General features: G+C 40.2%; 1 protein-coding gene across 1 annotated transcript; it reads left to right on the plus strand.

Annotated features, from left to right (window-relative positions):
* Positions 1-2151: 2151 nt before the first annotated feature.
* On the plus strand, positions 2152-4008 carry LOC145952317 (uncharacterized). Its single transcript, XM_083064661.1, has 5 exons — positions 2152-2251; positions 2344-2397; positions 2493-2633; positions 2705-3294; positions 3826-4008. Exons 1-5 carry the CDS (start codon positions 2152-2154, stop codon positions 4006-4008), a joined length of 1068 nt encoding a protein of 355 aa, XP_082920787.1.
* The last annotated feature ends 14111 nt before the right edge of the window (positions 4009-18119 follow it).

Consider the following 18119-nt stretch of genomic DNA (forward strand, 5'->3'; position numbering starts at 1 on the left):
ATATCCTTTCAACACATGGCATATATCAACCTTATCAACTTAATTTCAACTAGCTTCAACAATATCATAGATTAACACATAACTTGTAAACAAATAAGCAACTTACAACATAACAACTATCATCATCCTCAACAAGGTCAACATACAACACAATTACAGGTTAACAACACAACAACGTATGTACTACTCATATCAACAACAAATCAACTCATTAACAACTTATGCATCGTCACGTATTTCAACTCGGAGATTTCCTACAACATGGTAAGTAGTCTAAGTGGCCAGGTCCTACCAAACCGACAACACAACACATTTGGATATCAATCCACAACATGATAATGGTTTCTCAGACTTTGCCACTTAAACCATGAAGTATAGTACTCAGTTAGGAACTAAGTTTCCGACTTCGTACTTTACTCAAATTGGCCACTTGTAATCGATATAGGTCGACCTGACCCCTATACTGTGGTCGCTTTATAATTGGTATAGCTTGACCTTGCCCCTATACCGTGGTCGCTTTATAATCGGTATAGCTCGACCTTGCCCCTATACCGTGGTCGCTTTATAATCGGTATAGCTCGACCTTGCCCCTATACCGTGGTCGCTTTATACATGTGTGCCTCGACCTTGCCCACACACGGGATCAACTAAGTCCTAGAGGAGAACAACACAACGACCACTCCAAGGGAAAACTTTCCAATGAGGGTTTTTCAACAAATTGGGCTCTCAGAGCACCACAATATCTCAATCCACACAATGGGATGAGAAACTTCGAAAACATCTCCCCTAGTCCTAGTGATCAACAACTTATCATCACAGCTTAATCAGCTTACAACTCAACGACACAGCTTTACAGTAATAGGGGAGATGATAAGCTTGTTGAGTTGTAAGCTGATTAAGCTGTGATGATAAGTTGTTGATCACTAGGACTAGGGGAGATGTTTTCGAAGTTGCTCATCCCATTGTGTGGATTGAGATATTGTGGTGCTCTGAGAGCCCAATTTGTTGAAAAACCCTCCTTGGAAAGTTGTCCCTTGGAGTGGTCGTTGTGTTGTTCTCCTCTAGGACTTAGTTGATCCCGTGTGTGGGTAAGGTCGAGGCACACGTGTATAAAGCGACCACGGTATAGGGGCAAGGTCGAGCTATACCGATCATAAAGCGACCACGGTATAGGGGCAAGGTCGAGCTATACCGATTATAAAGTGACCACGGTATAGGGGCAAGGTCAAGCTATACCGATTATAAAGCGACCACGGTATAGGGGTCAGGTCGACCTATATCGATTACAAGTGGCCAATTTGTGTAAAGTACGAAGTCGGGAACTTAGTTCCTAACCGAGTACTATACTTCCTGGTTTAAGTGGCAAAGTCTGAGAAACCATTATCATGTTGTGGATTGAGTAAATGACAAAAATCCTTTAATATAGGTTAGATGGTCGAAATTTTTACCCAAATAATATTTTTTAAAAGAAAAATTACACATTTAATACCTGTACAACTTTATTTACTGGACTAGACCCTTTTACTGTGCATGCTCAGAATTCGGTTCCCGGGGAACCGAATTCTAAGCTTCTATATTTTTTTTTCTTCTCAGAATTCGGTTCCCCGGGAACCGAATTCTGAGTTATTTTTAATTTTTTTTTTCTCGAGTTTGTGGGTCAATCTGGGCAAATTTTGGAAGTGGAACGGCCCGTTCCGAAAGCAGAACGGGTCGTTCTGCTTAAAGCCACAGAGTATTTTTTTTAAATTAAAACGGGCCAAGAACGGTCCATTCCGAAATTAAGTTTTAAAGGAAAAAATGACCCATGAAACAACCCGTTTTAAAGAAAGATTTGAGTTATTTTTTTTAATCTGGAACGGGCCGTTCTTGTTTTAGAACGGGCCGTTTCAGAATAAAAATTTAAACAATTTTTTGAATCTGGAACGGCCTTGGAACGGCCCGTTCCAGGAGCTGTTTTTATGAATTAGAACGTGGTTTGGAACGGCCCGTTCTGGGCAAACAGTAAAAATGCTAGTTTTCCTATAAATAGGCCCTTTACCTTTTATTATTTTCACACGATTTCAGCTTACCTTCTCTCCTTTATTCCTTCCGTCTACCCCTTTTGAATCAGATTCTTAGAATCACGTTCATTTCCTTTAAACCTTTCATAAAATGGCTTCTTCAATCTACGTTATTGTTCATTCTGATGGTTCCATTAACCAATGTCCGAATGAAGGAATCACTTTCTCCTCTCCATCTGCAAAATTAGTTTGTATCAAGAGAGGAATTAGTTCTGCAAACCAATTGTACAAGTGGATGGTACCTTTTTATACGGGAGATACAAAGGTACACTATTGGTCGCAGTTGCGCAACATGGTCGCAACAACATAATTCCTATTGCATTTGCTGTTGTTGAAGGTGAAACTAGCGATGAATCGTTTTTTTTCTTAAGAACTTAAGGCGGTATGTAACACCGCAAGATGGGTTGTGCCTTATTTCTGATCATCATGAAGCTATTCGAAGTGCATACTCAAGAAATGGAAGTGGTTGGACAGAAAACAATTCTGTCCATGTCTATTGTATTCGACATATTACACAAAATTTCATGCGACGATTCAAAAATGCAGCACTGAAGAAGGATGTCGTCAATATGGGTAAGTTTATCATTACTTTTTTAAAAGCATTTGATTATTACTTTTCATTATTTAATAATTTTTTTTTGTAGCCTACGAGATAACTGAACCTAGATTCTTTTACTATTACAACATAGTAAGAGATACTAATGTTGAAGCAGCTCAATGGTTAGACAACATTCCTAGGGAAAAATGGACACTAGCATGGGACAATGGACGACGTTGGGGACACATGACAACAAACCTAGCTGAGTCAATTAATTCCGTATTGAAGAAAACACGAAATTTGCCAATTTGTTCCATGGTAATGGCCACATACACTCGTTGCAACAAGTTTTTCGTTCAAAGAGGTAGGGAAGTGGATGCAATGATTAATGCTGGACATGTCTACTCGGAAATTGCAAATAAAATTATTCAAGATGTACAGTCTAAGGCAAATACTCATAGAGTTATCAGCTTTGACAGATCAAGCAGTAGATTTGTACTGGAAGAAACGCAACATTCTAGAGAAGTTCGACCAGCTGGGAGATTTGCAGTAAGGCTTGATGAATTGTGGTGTGATTGTGGCAAGTTCCAGAAAGTTAATATCCCTTGCTCACATGTACTTGCTTCATGCTTACATGCACATCACGACTATGAAAGGTACATATCTCTCATATATACCTTACAACAAGTTGCAAAGGTATACGAAGGACAGTTTGGAGAGCTTCGACATGAAGATTATTGGCCTACTTACACTGGTCCAACATTGTGGCCAAATCCAGAACTGAAGAGAACTTCCAAGGGTCGACCAAAGTCCACCAGGATTAGAACATAGATGGATATTAGAGAACAACATAGTCATGTAAAAAAATTTTCTTATTGTCACACTAGGAAGACATGTCCGAATATTAGTCATGAATGTAGTTCCCGCCACCATTGATCATTATTGTTGTAATCAGTTGTAATAAATTTATTATGTAATATTAAAGTTAATTACTTGGTGTTAGTATCGGATACTACGTTGTGTTTGTGTTGAAATCGTATATTGTGTTCGCTACAATACTTATAATTATAATAGTTTATAACCTTCTTAGTGCATTAAATGTAAAAATGCATAACATTAAAATTCATATTACATTGATAAAGACATATAGTACATTAAAATAAAAAAACAATAACATTAACATAGAGTGATTTATATACATTTTTCAATCTCCGTAATGATCTCCAGTTCCACAACGAGGGCGACGTCTATTACGGCCTAGATTACGTCGTGGAGGTTGTTGCTCAGAAGGATTTGGTTCATCATCAACCACTGGATGTTGAAATGGTGTTGAAGAACTTCCAGGTTCATTATCGAATTCTGGTCGATAAAGAGATCGCATGTATGATTGTGCTGAAGATGGAGTTCTAAAATCTACTCCAAACAAATTTGTATAAAAATCCTCTGAAGTTGTTGCAAATGAATGTCGTCTGTCAATTATAGGAAAACTAGCGTTTTTACTGTTTGCCCAGAATGGACCGTTCCAAAACCAGAACGGCCCGTTCCAAACCACGTTCTAATTCGTAAAAATGTCTTCTGGAACGGGCCGTTCCAGAAGAAAAAAATGTTTAAATTTCTATGCTGGAACGGCCCGTTCTAAAACAAGAACGGCTCGTTCCAGATTAAAAAAAATAACTCAAATCTTTCTTTAAAACAGGCTGTTTCATGGGTCATTTTTTCCTTTAAAACTTAATTCCGGAACGGACAGTTCTTGGTCCGTTTCAATTTTAAAAATAAATACTCTGTGGCTTTAAGCAGAACGGCCCGTTTTGCTTTCGGAACGGGCTGTTCCACTTCCAAAATTTGCCCAAATTGGCCCACAAATGCAGAAAAAAAAAATTAAAAATAACTCAGAATTCGGTTCCCGAGGAACCGAATTCTAAGAAGAAAAAAATATATATATAGAAGCTCAGAATTTGGTTCCCCGGGAACCGAATTCTGAGCATGCACAATAAAAGGATTAGTCCAATAAATAAAGTTGTTCAGGTGTTAAATGTGTAATTTTTCTTTTAAAAAATATTATTTAGGTAAAAATTTCTTAAATGGTCATGACTTTATAATATTTTTTTATGTCCATGAGTAGATTTGGTGGGTCAAGTCAATCATTATTATTACATTTCTTTTCAGTTTTCTTTTTTATGCATACTTTGTATATGTGCATTTCTTTTTGTTTGTCATAATAATACTGCAAGACGACGGAAAAGAAAACGACAAATGGCTGCTGTATCAGTATCATGTATGATGTACGTTTGCTCTAGACCTTTCAAAGTTTCAATCGTGCTTCAGCGCCCTTTTTACGCAAGTGGTCTTTTTTTTTCTTCTTTTTTTTAAACAACGTTGAAATGGGTAAGTTTTTTAATTTTTTTTTTTTTTTTTTAAGAAAACAACTTTTAAATGAAAGTCACGTTTCGTAAAAATATTTTACGATCGTAGATAACCATTAGCATTTGTGCTACTGTACGTGAGTATTAATTTTCGGATAACTACATATAAATATTAGTCTTAATGTAATTACATATAAATATTAGTCTTTCGATAATCATGAATATTAACTTTTAAATAATTATATATGAGTATTGATTTTTAGATAATCATACTTTAATACACTACATCAAAATTAATTTTTTTGTGACAATTAATTTATTATTTAGCGGTCATATAAATAATTATTATTTTTTCTACCAGCATTTAAATAAAAGTTGGTGTATCTAGTGTCGCTAATACTATTACCGGAATTTATATAAAATGCTGGTAAAAATCTACTAAATTGTCGGAAAAACTTATTTCTTTTAGTAGCAATTCTAGTAGTCATTTTAAAAGTTATTAAAAGTTATTTTTTTCAATTGTCTCCTTTACTTTAAATAATTTATTCCTATAATTTCCTTTTATAAATTCATAAATTCATAACTTATATACTTTTTTTTTATCTCTACTCGATGTGAGATTTGTAAGATGAGGGTTGTCGTTTATTTATATATATTTTAATTTATTTTTTTAATTGCCTTGTCTTTTAAGAAATGTGAGATTTATAAGGTGAAAGTTTCTCTCTAATTGTTTTATAACACTATTGAATTTGGTAATAATGGGTGATTTGATACCAATTTAGAATAGTGAATTAGGAGTCAACCCTATAAAATGAACCTATAAGGTGATAGTTATTACTCACTTATATACTATTTAATTATCTTATCTCTAATCAATGTGGGATTTAAGTTTTTTCTAATAAATAATCGTCGCTAATAGTAAACTTTAGTGTAATATAAATACATTTTTAGTGGTTATTATATATTAGTCATTAATATTTTTATATATGGCAACAATTAAATTATTGTCATTAAATAATTGTCGTTAATAACAAAATTTGTTGTAGTGATATTAGCTTTTTGATAACTGTACATAAATATTAGTCTTTGGACAACCGCCTATAAGTAGTAGGCTTTAGACAACAGTATTATCTTTCAAATAATTATGCATGAGTATTAGCCTTCAAGCAATTGAACGTAAGTATTAGCAGAAATTGTACACGAGTTTTACTGGCATCACATGCTTATAGATCTTGATAAAGTTGTGTTCATTGCATCAAGTGTATGAGTTGTGAATGTTTATAAATTAATTGATACATTATTATTGTTACTTGTAATTCTCTTGTACTACTTACATTCTTAATATCATTTGTGCATGTTGCATGACTTGTGAATGCAAATGAATGTGTTGGATATGCAGGTGAATTTTTCTTAAACTATTGTGGTTATAATTATGTAATTGATATTATATGTCTTAGTATGTGTATATGTGTGTGGCTACCAAACCTTAATTCACACTAAGAGTCGAAGTGAGATGTACTCTCACTTCCTTGATTTGTGTTGGTTGTTTTGTCATGTGTTTTGTGTAACCTTATACATGGTGATATGTTTAGTTTTGGTTTTTATGTTGAGAAATTCTAGAATTAAGGAATTTCTTATGAGCTTTAGGTAGTTGAGGGTTTCTCTTGGCAGAGATCCAATTTGACCCTAAAGGAAAGGAATATATAGAGTCTTTATTTAGAATTGAGCTTCATTAGTTCAATTCTTCAAAAACTTAAAGAAATAAACTAGAAAGAAACACTTTAGGTTCGTGAGTTCTCTTCTTCTCTAATTCTTCTATTTTAAGGGTGATTTTTCCTCGGAATCTCATCTTAGTTGTGTAGTGTGCTGATTCAAGTTAGTAGAACCTTAAATCAAGAGTGTTGATCTACACTGAGTCATCTAGCAATTGTTCAAAGTCATCATCCTCTTCTCTTCCCTAGTTCACTTCAATTCTAAGGTAAAGGAAGATAAAACTTGGATTTTTAATAGACTGGTGAGTTATATGTGCCTTGAATTCGTTTAATGCATGTTTGTATGAATGATTCAGAGGTGTAGATTGTTGTTTGTTGAACTTGGGTGGTTTGAGTTCATGAAGTGAATCTTGCTGATTTATTTGAGTTATTGTTGCATGCATCCATTTTTGGTGCGAATTAGGTTATCGATGATGTATATAGGTGTTATCTTATTTTTGCATGCTTGGAATCTTTTATTTTTTAGGAGATTTGAGTCAAATTCATGAATCTGCAAGTGTAAAACTCACTATCATGCTAGGTGTTGCTCAAATCAGGGGTCTTTGTCTCATTCACGATGAGTGCAAGATTGGTGGCATCAAATATGAGAAGAGAAAATAGCGTCTAATTTAGTCACGCCAGGTGTGATTTAAATGACACTAAGCGTGAAGTGAGAAAATTGGCTATGCTTGGATTGGTCTCGAGAACCAAAAGAGTGGCACCTGGAATAAAGAGAGAGAAATGTTTATAACAACACTAAAAGAAAAATCAGGATTATCTACGGAAGAAATCCGTAGATAAGCATGAAAATCTGTAGATAAGTCTTAATTATCTACGGCCAAAAATCCGTAGGTAATAAGGTCGTAGATAACTTTACCTACAGAAATTTTTCTGTAGATAACTCATGAAAGTTGTTATCTACAGATTTTTCCGTAGATAACCCATAAAAGTTGTTATCTACGAATTTTATCCGTAGATAACCTTCAGAAATTTTTTGTTTAATTTTAATAAATTTATTAATGTAACAACCGTTATATTTAGCCTCTCAATGTTGTTATTTCATGACACTTCACTTTTCAACATGTTTTGTCCTTACTGCACATTTTCTGATAAACTTCCCAAAAGGTCACTCATCCCTATATTACTCCAAGTCAAGCACACTTAACTGTGAAGTTCTTATGATATAAGCTACCGAAAAGCAGATGCATGTTGTTAGTATAAGTAGTACAAATTAATTCATTTAAGTCCTCCTCAACTATACAATCTCATACTTATACTATTTTTGGATCCTTTCATTTTGGTGTGTCTAGACCACTATAAAAATATAAAAATATATAATAATTATATTACCAATAATAATAATTATATTATATTTAATTAATCTTTATTTATATATGTTCTTACCGGAGATCGACTGTAGGGACGATCTGCATGGCAAGATTGGTGAGCCTCCTCCACTGGTACGTTTGATGCTCCAAGATGCGGGTGGTACCTGCAAAAGAGACTTCGATGCTAAAGTTAGTGTATGTGGGAGTATGAGTCTCGTATAAGTAATGCACGTACCTTTGTGTGAATTAGGGTTTTGTTGGGCCTTAGGCCTGAGATCAGTTATGACCCATTTAAATAGCGGACCTCGTCTTGGCCGAGGTCGTCCAGCGCGTGTTTGAGGTCATCCTGCGATGTGATGTCGAGCTGGAGCTCGGCTTCGCGGTACGGATAGTACACTAGCCCCCCGAGCTCTGAAGATCGTGGGTCGAAGAGTTAATGCCAAGCTCGGAGGGGAGCCGTGACTTTTCGTGTACGCTTCCCTGCGATACTGCCATGTGTCACACTTGTCACTTCGTGTTCCGAAACGCATGGGCGGCGTGTTGATGGAGGCGACGGTTATGCAATGATGGTTGTGCTTCATCATAATGGGCCTCATTAAATGTGTCGTCAGTGTTGTCCCTTGGCTGACACGTGTTAGTGGCCATTTGAATTTTGGGGGAAAGCCTTTTCTCTCTCTCACGCCTCTTCTCCTTTCACTTTATTCTTTGCATTCTTTTTCCTCTCTGGCTTCTTGAGCACGCCGATTTTCTTCGCCTTCCCACTTGTGCCATCTCCGTTTTCCTCCGTCGCCTTCTCCGGTAACCGAGTTTGCCTCCTCTCGTTTCTGTCTTTTTCGTTTGTTAGAGGGGTACCAGATACTTCGATTTCTCAATCTTCTCCCTCTTATGGAATCTTTTTTCCTTCTTGATGGCTAGTGACAGCGATGCCGCTTCTTCTGCGCCTGCCAAGGGCAAGGGCAAGGTGCGCGGCAAGGCGGTAGCTACCGGGACGGCCGCCGCCGAAAAGAAGAAGGGAGGGGACTAGCCTAAGGGACCCCCTTCTGGTATTCCTGGCTATGAATGGGTCAGGAGTGAGGTAGGGGAAGTCTAGAGTGTCTTTAGGTCGTTCATGGAGATCAATGCGATGCGTAAATCGCATAGGATCTGTGACTCTTCTGTTTCCAAGCTCATCCGGCTCGAGCCTTGTCGGCCCGATGAGCGTGTCTATATGGGGGGTCTTTCTGACCCTCCTTTCTTCTATATGTACTAGTGCTTTTTTAGGGATTTGGGCGTGTGTCTTCCCTTTTCTCAATTTGAATGTGATTTTTTGAATTTCATCAACTCGACACCTTACCAGTTGCACCCCAATAGTTAGGGCTTTTTGAGGGCTTTTCTGGTCCTGTGCTCGGCACTAGGGATAGAGTTATCTCTTCACGTTTTTCTTCATTTTTATCAGCTAAAGCTAGGCGTCCCTCCTTATGGTCTGGCGTCTTTGTGTGGTAGTAAGGTTGGGGGGCTGTTTTCTCTTTACTCTTAGTCTTACAAAAATTTTAAACAAGAATTCTTCTGGGTGCCGCTTGTGGATGTCAACCCATTGGAAGATGGGGTATTCTATTTCGACGGGTTGCCAATGTTCCCCCTCTACTGGCGGCCGGCCCCGACCAGATTTCACGGGGTGGGGGAGTTGCAATTGTCGGCCTCAGATACCGCTGCCATTACAAACCTTGAAGCACTCCCTCGTCTGTTGGATTGCAAGCTCGTCCTGTCGCTTGCTAACTCAGCGTACAAGGAGAGGGGTTTAGAGAGTGAGTATCTTGTCTTTTTTAGAATGTTAGGGTTTGTAAAAGTTTCTTTTTGCTGATGTGTCTGATCCTTGTGTTTGCAAGCATAATGGGTAGGAACAAGTGGCGTGAGTTGAAGCACCACTACAACATCGCCGAAATTGAGGTCCTAAAGCCTCAAGAGGAGGAGGTGGCCCCCCTGAAGACGCATAGGAAAAGAAAGAGGGGAGAGAAGGAGGTCGGGGGGACCTCTACCCCTCGAGAGGCTGAGGAGGTGACCTCCAAGGCTACTGATGCCGATGCGGTCGACCTCACAGGGAGTCCGCCGCTTGAGGGAGCTCCCCAAGTGGCCACCGAGGAGGTTGCTCAGGCTACCGAGGTGGCTGCCCCGGCTGCCGAGCAGGTCGTCCAAGCCGCCGAGGTTGGTGCCTTGTTTTGTGGCTTTCCTTTTTATACTGCATTTTTCTTGGTTTTTTGACTTAGGACCATTTTCTGCAGGCAAGAAGTGTTGCCGAGGTCCTGGTGGCTCCTAGCTCGGAGGCACCAGGGCTGGGTGCCCCCATTGCCAAGCAGGGGACGTCTGCTACTGTTGAGGCTCGCGGCAAGGAGCCGAGCTCCGAGGTCCCAACACCCACTCCAGCGACATCGGCACCGCCTTCTGGTCCTCTAAAGGGGCCCCCTAAAAGCCAGTACCTCGCCCACTGCTTTGGGAAGGATCGTTCTCGGGTGCGGTTGGATCATGTGAGTGCTTCAGAGGACATAGATTTTTTGTGGAGCGCGGGGATGACCTCGGAGAAGTTCTTCTCCAAGGATTCGCTGAGTTCGGTTGATCAAGCCATGATCTAGACGGCCGGGCCAGTGGAAGGCCTTGATTCTGCTGAGGTCTTCCTGCAGAGGACCATGGCCATCGTGGATCACTGGAAGCATAAGTGGTCCAAGCAGCAGGAGGACCTGGCAAAGCTGAAGGGCCGAGTCCAGCCTTTGAGGGAAGAGAACAAGGCTCTGAGGGAGAATAAGGTATTGGCGGCTGCTCTTGGCGATGCCAAGCTGCAGAATGAGGCCGAGCTCGAAGCCACCAGGAGGGAGCTGGAGAGGGTTCAGAAGTCCTTAGATATTGCTCTGAGGTCTAATGCGACTCACGCTGCCCACGTGAGTGAGCTTCAAGAGTCGAGCGCGTTCCTTGGAGGACGAGGTAACCGTCCTCAAGGCTGATCTGGTAGCCGTGGCCGAGAAGCGCCTTTGTGACGAGGTGCTTCTTGGTGGGAAAGAAGAGGAGGTCGCCGCTCTGAGGGTGGACTTGGCGAAGATGGCCGAGGCGAAGGCGGAGCTGGAGAGGAAGCTTGAGGGGACTGAGCGAGCTGTCTTGTTTGAGCACAAGAGGGGATTCTTGAAGGCAGTTCGTCAGGCGAGGCTACTTGCACCAGGGGTCGACCTCTCCGCTATGCATGTGGAGAAGGAGGTGCGTTTTGGGAAGCTGGTGAAGGAGGACGACCTTTAGGACAGCTCAAGTGAAAATGCCTCTGCGTAGGCTAGTTTTGTAATAGCCTAGTTTATTCTGTTTTCCCTTCGGATTCATCTGTTTAACTTGTAGACATTGTTGTGTATATACTATTTTCTTGTGTTTTCACTTTTGCGCTTGTTGATAGGTTTTATTTTGTCCTTTTGTTTTTGTGCGTAAAGTGGGGTTCGAATTCGACCTCAGTGTAGGATACGATAATTCGCATGATGGTTCGAGCTCGACCTTGGGTAGGGTAGAGCGATTCATACCAAGGTTCGAACTCGATTTCGTCTTAATGAATTGTGCCAAGGTTCAAGCTCGACCTTGACTTAGAGTGAAATAAATAATACTGAGGTTTGGATTCGACCTTAGCTTGGAGTGGAGCGATCCGTATTGAGGTTCGAACTCGACCTGTAAAAATGATTCGTGTCGAGGTTCGAATTCGACTTCGGCCTAGAGTAAAATAGTTTGTATCAAGGTTCGAACTCGACCTTGGCTTAGGATAAAGTCAAACGTACCAAAGTTCAGACTCGACCTCGGGTTGAAGCGAAATAGGTTGTAGCAAGGTTCGAACTCGACCTCGACTTAGAGTGAAGTAAATCGTACCAAGGTTCAAACTCGACCTCGGGTTAGAGCGAAATAGGCTGTATCAAGGTTCGAACTCAACCTCGGCTTAGAGTGAAGTAAATTGTGCCAAGGTTCGAACTCGACCTCGGGTTAAAGCGAAATAGATTGTACCGAGGTTTGGGCTCGACCTTGGGATAGCATAAAGCGTCTTAAAATGATGTAAAATTAACAGAGTGTGAATGGAAAAGAATGAGTTATTTTGTTAATATTGGGGGTGTGCCTCGTCAAAAACCCTCTCAGCCAAGACCCATCTTTCTGCTTTTTGGGACAAAAGACTGAGGCAGGAAAAGAGTGCACAGCTAATTCTTACAATTTCAATTGAAGTAGAACTTAAGATGCATGGCATTCCAAGTTTGTGGGATGGGTTTGCCACCAAGCTCTTCCAGCTGGTAAGCCCCATTTTCTAGGTTCTTAGCGATTCTGAATGGGCCATCCCAGTTTGGTGCGAGCTTTCCTTCTGATGAATCTCTACGGGCGTCGCCAAGTAGTCGCTTGACCAAGTCGCCAGCTCGGAAAGAGAGAAGTCGAACTCGTGTGTTATATCTTCTGGAAGCCCGGAGTTTCCAAGCTTCTTCATGGATCCTAGCTTCTTCTCTAAACTCGTCGATCAGGTCAAGGTCAGCTGCAATCTCCTAATCGTTCTACTCACTGTTAAAGACTCGGCATTGATGAGATGTCTCCCCGACTTCAACTGGGATCATTGCGTCAGGTCCGTAAGTTAGCCTGTAAGGCGTCTCTTGCCGAACTGCTGGCATTCCTTGCATTTTTGCATGTAGACTTGGCAATCCGACTTCAAGGTGGGCCAGCAGTACCCAGCTCGGAGTACCCTGGTCACCATCGAGCGTGTTCCGGAGTGCATGCCACATATACCTCGGTGAATCTCCTCAACGACGTAAATGGCTTGAGATGCAGTCAAACATTTGAGCAAAGGGGTGAAGATGCCATGCTTGAACAGTTCGTCTCCGACAATTATGAACTTAGCCGACTTTACCCTCATCTTTCAAGCTTCTTCTTTATCCTCGGGTAAAACTCCTACCTTCAAATAGTTCCAACTACCTGTCATCCACCCTTGTTCTTTGTTGTCGCTGGTGTTGACGGCCTTGTCGTCCAAGCTGGGTGAATGCAAGGTTTCCTGGATGATGGTCCGATGCTGTCCAGGGCGTTTGGTACTGGCGAGCTTAGATAGGAGATCGGCCCTGGTGTTTTGCTCCCGAGGTACATGTTGTATAGTGAACTCGTCGAAGGACGATATTTGTTGTGATGCCACATGGAAATACCGTTGTAGAAGAACATCATTGGCCTGATATGTCCCGTTGAGTTGCTCTACAATGAGTTTTGAGTCGCTGTTGCAACTCACTCTTCGTGCTCCGAGATCGTTAGCTAACCTCAGCCCTACGAGAAGTGCTTCGTACTCTGCTTGTTTGTTCGTCACTTTGAAGCCGAACTTGAGAAATTGCTCCAAGGTGACTTGATTTGGACCTTCCAGGATGATGCCTGCACCTCCACCTCTAGAATTGGAGGACCCGTCAACATGTAAGATCCATACCTGTCGTTCTTCAGCCGAGGTTGGAGTCAATTCGACCACGAAGTCTACCAGGCATTGGGCCTTGAGGGGGCCGCGGCTTTCGTATTTGATACCGAACTCGGACAACTCTACTGACCATGATATCATCCGTCCGGTGAGCTCTGGCTTTCGCAAGATTTGTCGGATTGGGTAGTCGGTTCTGACGACCACCTGGTGGCTTTGAAATTAAGGTTGGAGACGCCGAGCTACGGTGACAAGTGCCAGCGCCAGCTTCTCAATCATTTGGTATCGTTTCTCCGTGTCTTGGAGCACCCGGCTGATAAAGTAGATCGGCGTCTGCACTTTCTGGTGCTCTTGTACTATTATTGCGCTGATTGCGCCTTCTGCCACGGCCAAGTAGAGGAGGAGGTCGGCTTTGTGATCCGGCCTCTGTAGGATGGGTGGAGTTGTGAGGAAGGCCTTGAAGCTCCTGAAGGCCTCCTCGCAATGATCCGTTCACTCGAAGTTTTTTGGCTTTCGTAGGAGAGTGAAGATGGGCACTGCTTTCTCCGCGAGCCTGGGAATGAAACGGGATAGGGAAACCAACCTTCTTGCCAGGCATTGGACTTCCTTCACTATTTGAGGACTTTGCATTTGAATGATGGCTTTGCACATCTCCGGGTTGGCTTCAATCCCCCTGCTAGTGATCATAAAACCAAGGAATTTACCTCCTTGGAGGCCGAAGACACACTTTTCCGGGTTGAGGCGCATGTTGTGCTTTCTGATCTGGCTGAACACCTCGGCTAGGTCGGCAGCATGATCCTCAGCTGAAGTGGTTTTGACCACCATGTCGTCAACGTAAACCTCCATATTGCGCCCAATCCGGTGGTGGAAAACTTTGTCCATCAGCCGCTAGTAGGTGGCCCCCGCGTTTTTAAGACCAAATGGAATCACTCGATAACAAAAATTGGTGTGGTCGGTGATAAACGACTTGTGCACCTCGTCTAGCAGGTACATCATGATCTGGTTGTACCCGAAGTAAGCATCAAGAAAACTGAGGAGGGCGTGCCCGGATGCTCCATCAAGCAGCCTTTCGATGCTCCGCAAGGGACGATCTACTGGGCAAGATTGGTGAGCCTCCTTCACTGGTACGTTTGATGCTCCAAGATGGGGGTATGAGTCCTTGGGGCATGCCTTGTTCAAGTCGGTGTAGTCGACGCACATGTGCCACTTCCCCGAGCTCTTCTTCACTAGGACCACATTTTCCAGTGATAGACCATGGGCCAAGGCCCCAGTTACCAGAGCTATGGCTAGAAGAATACAGGAAGAGTTGGACCTTGTGAATACTAGTGGGCTTGTCTAGCCCAAGGTATTCTTCACTTGGAATGCTCTATCATGAAGAGAATGCCTAGTTCTACTTGTGTATATTGTACAGTTTATACATAATCTCTTGTATAGGTTATTTTTGCCTTTGTATTTGTGAGGCACTTTACTTGCTTTTTCTAGTATTTGTATATTAATTTTAAGGTAGGTTACTTGGAGATTTTAACTCCATTTAACCTCCCTAGTTGATACATTCATTTTGTATTTTTTCAGTAGGGAAAAAGGGGTGGCATTTAGCAAAGCTAGGGAGTGTGTTTAGAAATTGGGCCTGAGTTGGGGCTAGGCAAAATTTTGCATATTGGACTCATTTTGCTCCTAATTTTTCATAGATTTGATTTAGCTAGGTTTCATCTTCATATGATGAACCTAACTAAACCAAATCAAGAATTTTCAAATTAAATCATGGAGCAATTTGAACCAAAGGCCGCCTAGCTCATCTTCTTCCTCCTTGGCCGAATTTCTAAGCTACACCTCTAGGTTTTTGAAGCTTGCCTTGCAAGCTTCTAAACCATAGTAGGTTAAGCTTACCTTACCATGGTTCTTAAGTGAACCATGGTCAAGGTTAGCTTCTGCTACAAGCTTGCTAAACCGTGGGAAGTTAAGCTTACCTTATCATGGTTCCTAGTGAACCACGGTTAAGGTTAGCTTCTCCTAGAAGCTACCTCTCCCTATATATTTGTAATTACCTCTCATGTACTCACTTTTGAACATTTTGAGAATAGAAATCAGATTTTCTCTCTCACTCAAGAGTCTCCAAAACTGTAGGGAATTTCTCTCTTAGGTTTTTCACCAAAGGTTTTCAACCTTTGCTTGGTTCCTCAAGCTTCCTATGCAAGCTAAGGAACACCGAACCTCTTCAAGGCTTCTACTCCATTGAAGAACACTTCGTGGAGCTTCAAAGCATCATTGAAGGATTACCTCAAGAACATTCACGGTCCTAAGCATGGAATTATTGAAGAACTTCAATCCTCTTCAACCTAGTTCCATCATTTTTTGTATCAGAGCCTAGTGCTCTTGAGGTTTTTGTTTCTAACTTTTCCTACTTGAATCCATGTTGTCTAAACTTCCTTTTCTATGTCTTAAACTTGTGTTTGCTGTATGGATCTAGTTCTAATACATTGTTTGATGGATCCTATATGTCAAGTATGAATTAATTGATTCATTTTTGCTTGTTCCTATTCTTGTGAATCAATTTCGGTTTTGTGCTTTTAGGTACTCTTGAACTTGTACGTTTTTGTATTTGCTTGAGTCTTCTCCATTCATTCACATGTTTCCGTGATTGGACAACATGCATTGAGTATAGATTTTGTTTTTGAATCAATTGTTTTGTCTTAGAAAGTCATGTGTAGTCCTTTGTATGTTGAAACTTCCTAGACTAGCTTGTTTGACCTAATTTTTTGTTTTGTGTTGTTGTGTCCGAAATTTGTGTGTCTTTTGCTTATTGAATCTGTACCTTACTATATGTGCTTTTTCTTTACATGTTTGAGTTCTTAATTTTCTATTAGTTCTAGCAAATTTCCTAGAGTTAGGTTTCTATTATGTCTTGTTAAAAGTTTTGTCAGAAAAAATTGTTAAACACTTTTCCTATTAGGTTTCTTTGTGTCTTGTTGTGTGGCTGAAACCTATTGCAATTTTTGAATCTTAAAACAGGGACAAAACAGAGGTGTAAGTGTTCTAAATGCATGAGAAAAACAAAAGAATGAGTGCTTGAAAATTTGACCTAAAAATACTACAAAATTGTGAAGCACTAGTGAAAACATGCTTGTGAACACCTCTTGTTTTGTGTGAAAAATTTGCTGCAGTTTTTCTAGCCTAAGACCGAGATCTATACTTGTTCAAAAGGCACTTAAACTCCTGATTAATCAAAGAAAAAGAAGTGAAAAATATTTTGCAAAAAGAAAAGAAAGAAAATAGCAAAAGAAAAAGCCAAAAAGGAGTGAAAAATTTGTAAAACTAGCTCTCGGTTTTTGGTGTGTGTTTGCTTACATATTTTCGGTCCAGCCACATAAATTGTGTCTTATTTTTGTATCTAATCTTAGCTTTTGTTTTGTAATCCATTCTAGTGCCTTTGATAGGATATCTCTTGTGTGCTAGCTTTTCAAAATTAGCCTTAATTGTTGCTTGTCATTTTTTTGTGAAACTCCTTCTAGTTTGTCTTATTTCATTCTACCATTTGGTGTAGCTATTCTAAATTGTTCCTTTTCAGTTTTTACACTAATATTCCAGCCTTGAAGGTGGTTGAGTGCTTCTTAAAAGGTGTAGGAGGCCAAGCCAAAGGAAGTCAACTTGAAGACTTTGGTGGTTGCTTAAGGAGTTGTTCTTTCTTGAAGGAAAGACTCTTGAAAACACCTAGAAGTGACCAAGTCAAGGTTGCTTCTAAAAGAGGAGTGAAACACCTTGCGAGGCTGTAGCTTGGTGGCTGGATTGGAGCAAGAAGGAGCCAAATTAATTGTGAAAAAAAAAATTGTGAAAATTTAGAGAAATTTTAGTGACGGAATTTTTAGTTTCTAAAACTTGGTTTTCCTTACAAAATCCGTCTCTAAAATTTATCTCTAATTAGTGGCTAATTTGTTTTCTTTGAAATTAAGTGCAGCCACTAATTTCATTTGAATGTGAATTTACATTTCATGTGGAGTGTGAATTTGCATTTCATTTGAGGAAAATTTGAATTTCAATTTTTCTTGTAAATTTTTATTTCCAAATTTTTGTACAAGGCCTTTATTAAGGAGTGTCTTGGAGTGCCCTTGGTGTATCTCCATCTCTCCTTAAGAGTTCTCATAGTCAAATTCGTGTAGTACATGTGAGAGGGTCCTTGAAGGTCTTTGGTGCCTTTCAAGCTCTCACCTAGGTTTAATTGCTTTCAACGCCTAGTTTATGTTTTCTTGTCTTTAAGTTTTCAAGCCATTTATGTTTTAAGCAATTTATGTTTTCAGTCATTTAAGTTTTCAAGCAATTTATGTTTTCTTGTCATTTATGTTTTCAAGCATAGTATAATTGTACACTTTAGGCACTTGTTTGTTATTTTCTTTTGAAAAAGATCTTTGTGAAATTGCTTTGTGCAAGACAAAAGTACAAGGGGGTTTAGAGATTTTTACTTGAAGAGGCTTGGTTATTAAGTGGCTCTTTAGTAGCTCACCTCCCTCCAAAGTTCAATTTGTACTCTTAGACCTCCAAGTGCTAGGTCTAAAGCACTCCAAAAATCTTATTTTCATAAAAACTATTTTTGTGTGGAAAAATCTTTTTGAATTAAAATGTCTCAAAATTCCTCCAATAGTGAAACTGATGGCTCTCCGAAAAGTCTTTCATA

The sequence above is a fragment of the Cajanus cajan genome, chromosome 10 (assembly GCF_000230855.2).
Source record: "Cajanus cajan strain Asha chromosome 10, NIPB_CcT2T_4, whole genome shotgun sequence".
Classification (NCBI taxonomy): domain Eukaryota; kingdom Viridiplantae; phylum Streptophyta; class Magnoliopsida; order Fabales; family Fabaceae; genus Cajanus; species Cajanus cajan.

Coding starts and splice junctions, on each gene's coding strand:
- LOC145952317 (XM_083064661.1), top strand. CDS start 2,152: ATGGCTTCTTCAATCTACGTTATTGTTCATTCTGATGGTTCCATTAAC. Junction 2,252..2,343: donor TCCATCTGCAAAATTAGTTT/GTATCAAGAGAG, acceptor TATTGGTCGCAG/TTGCGCAACATGGTCGCAAC. Junction 2,398..2,492: donor TGCATTTGCTGTTGTTGAAG/GTGAAACTAGCG, acceptor ATCATCATGAAG/CTATTCGAAGTGCATACTCA.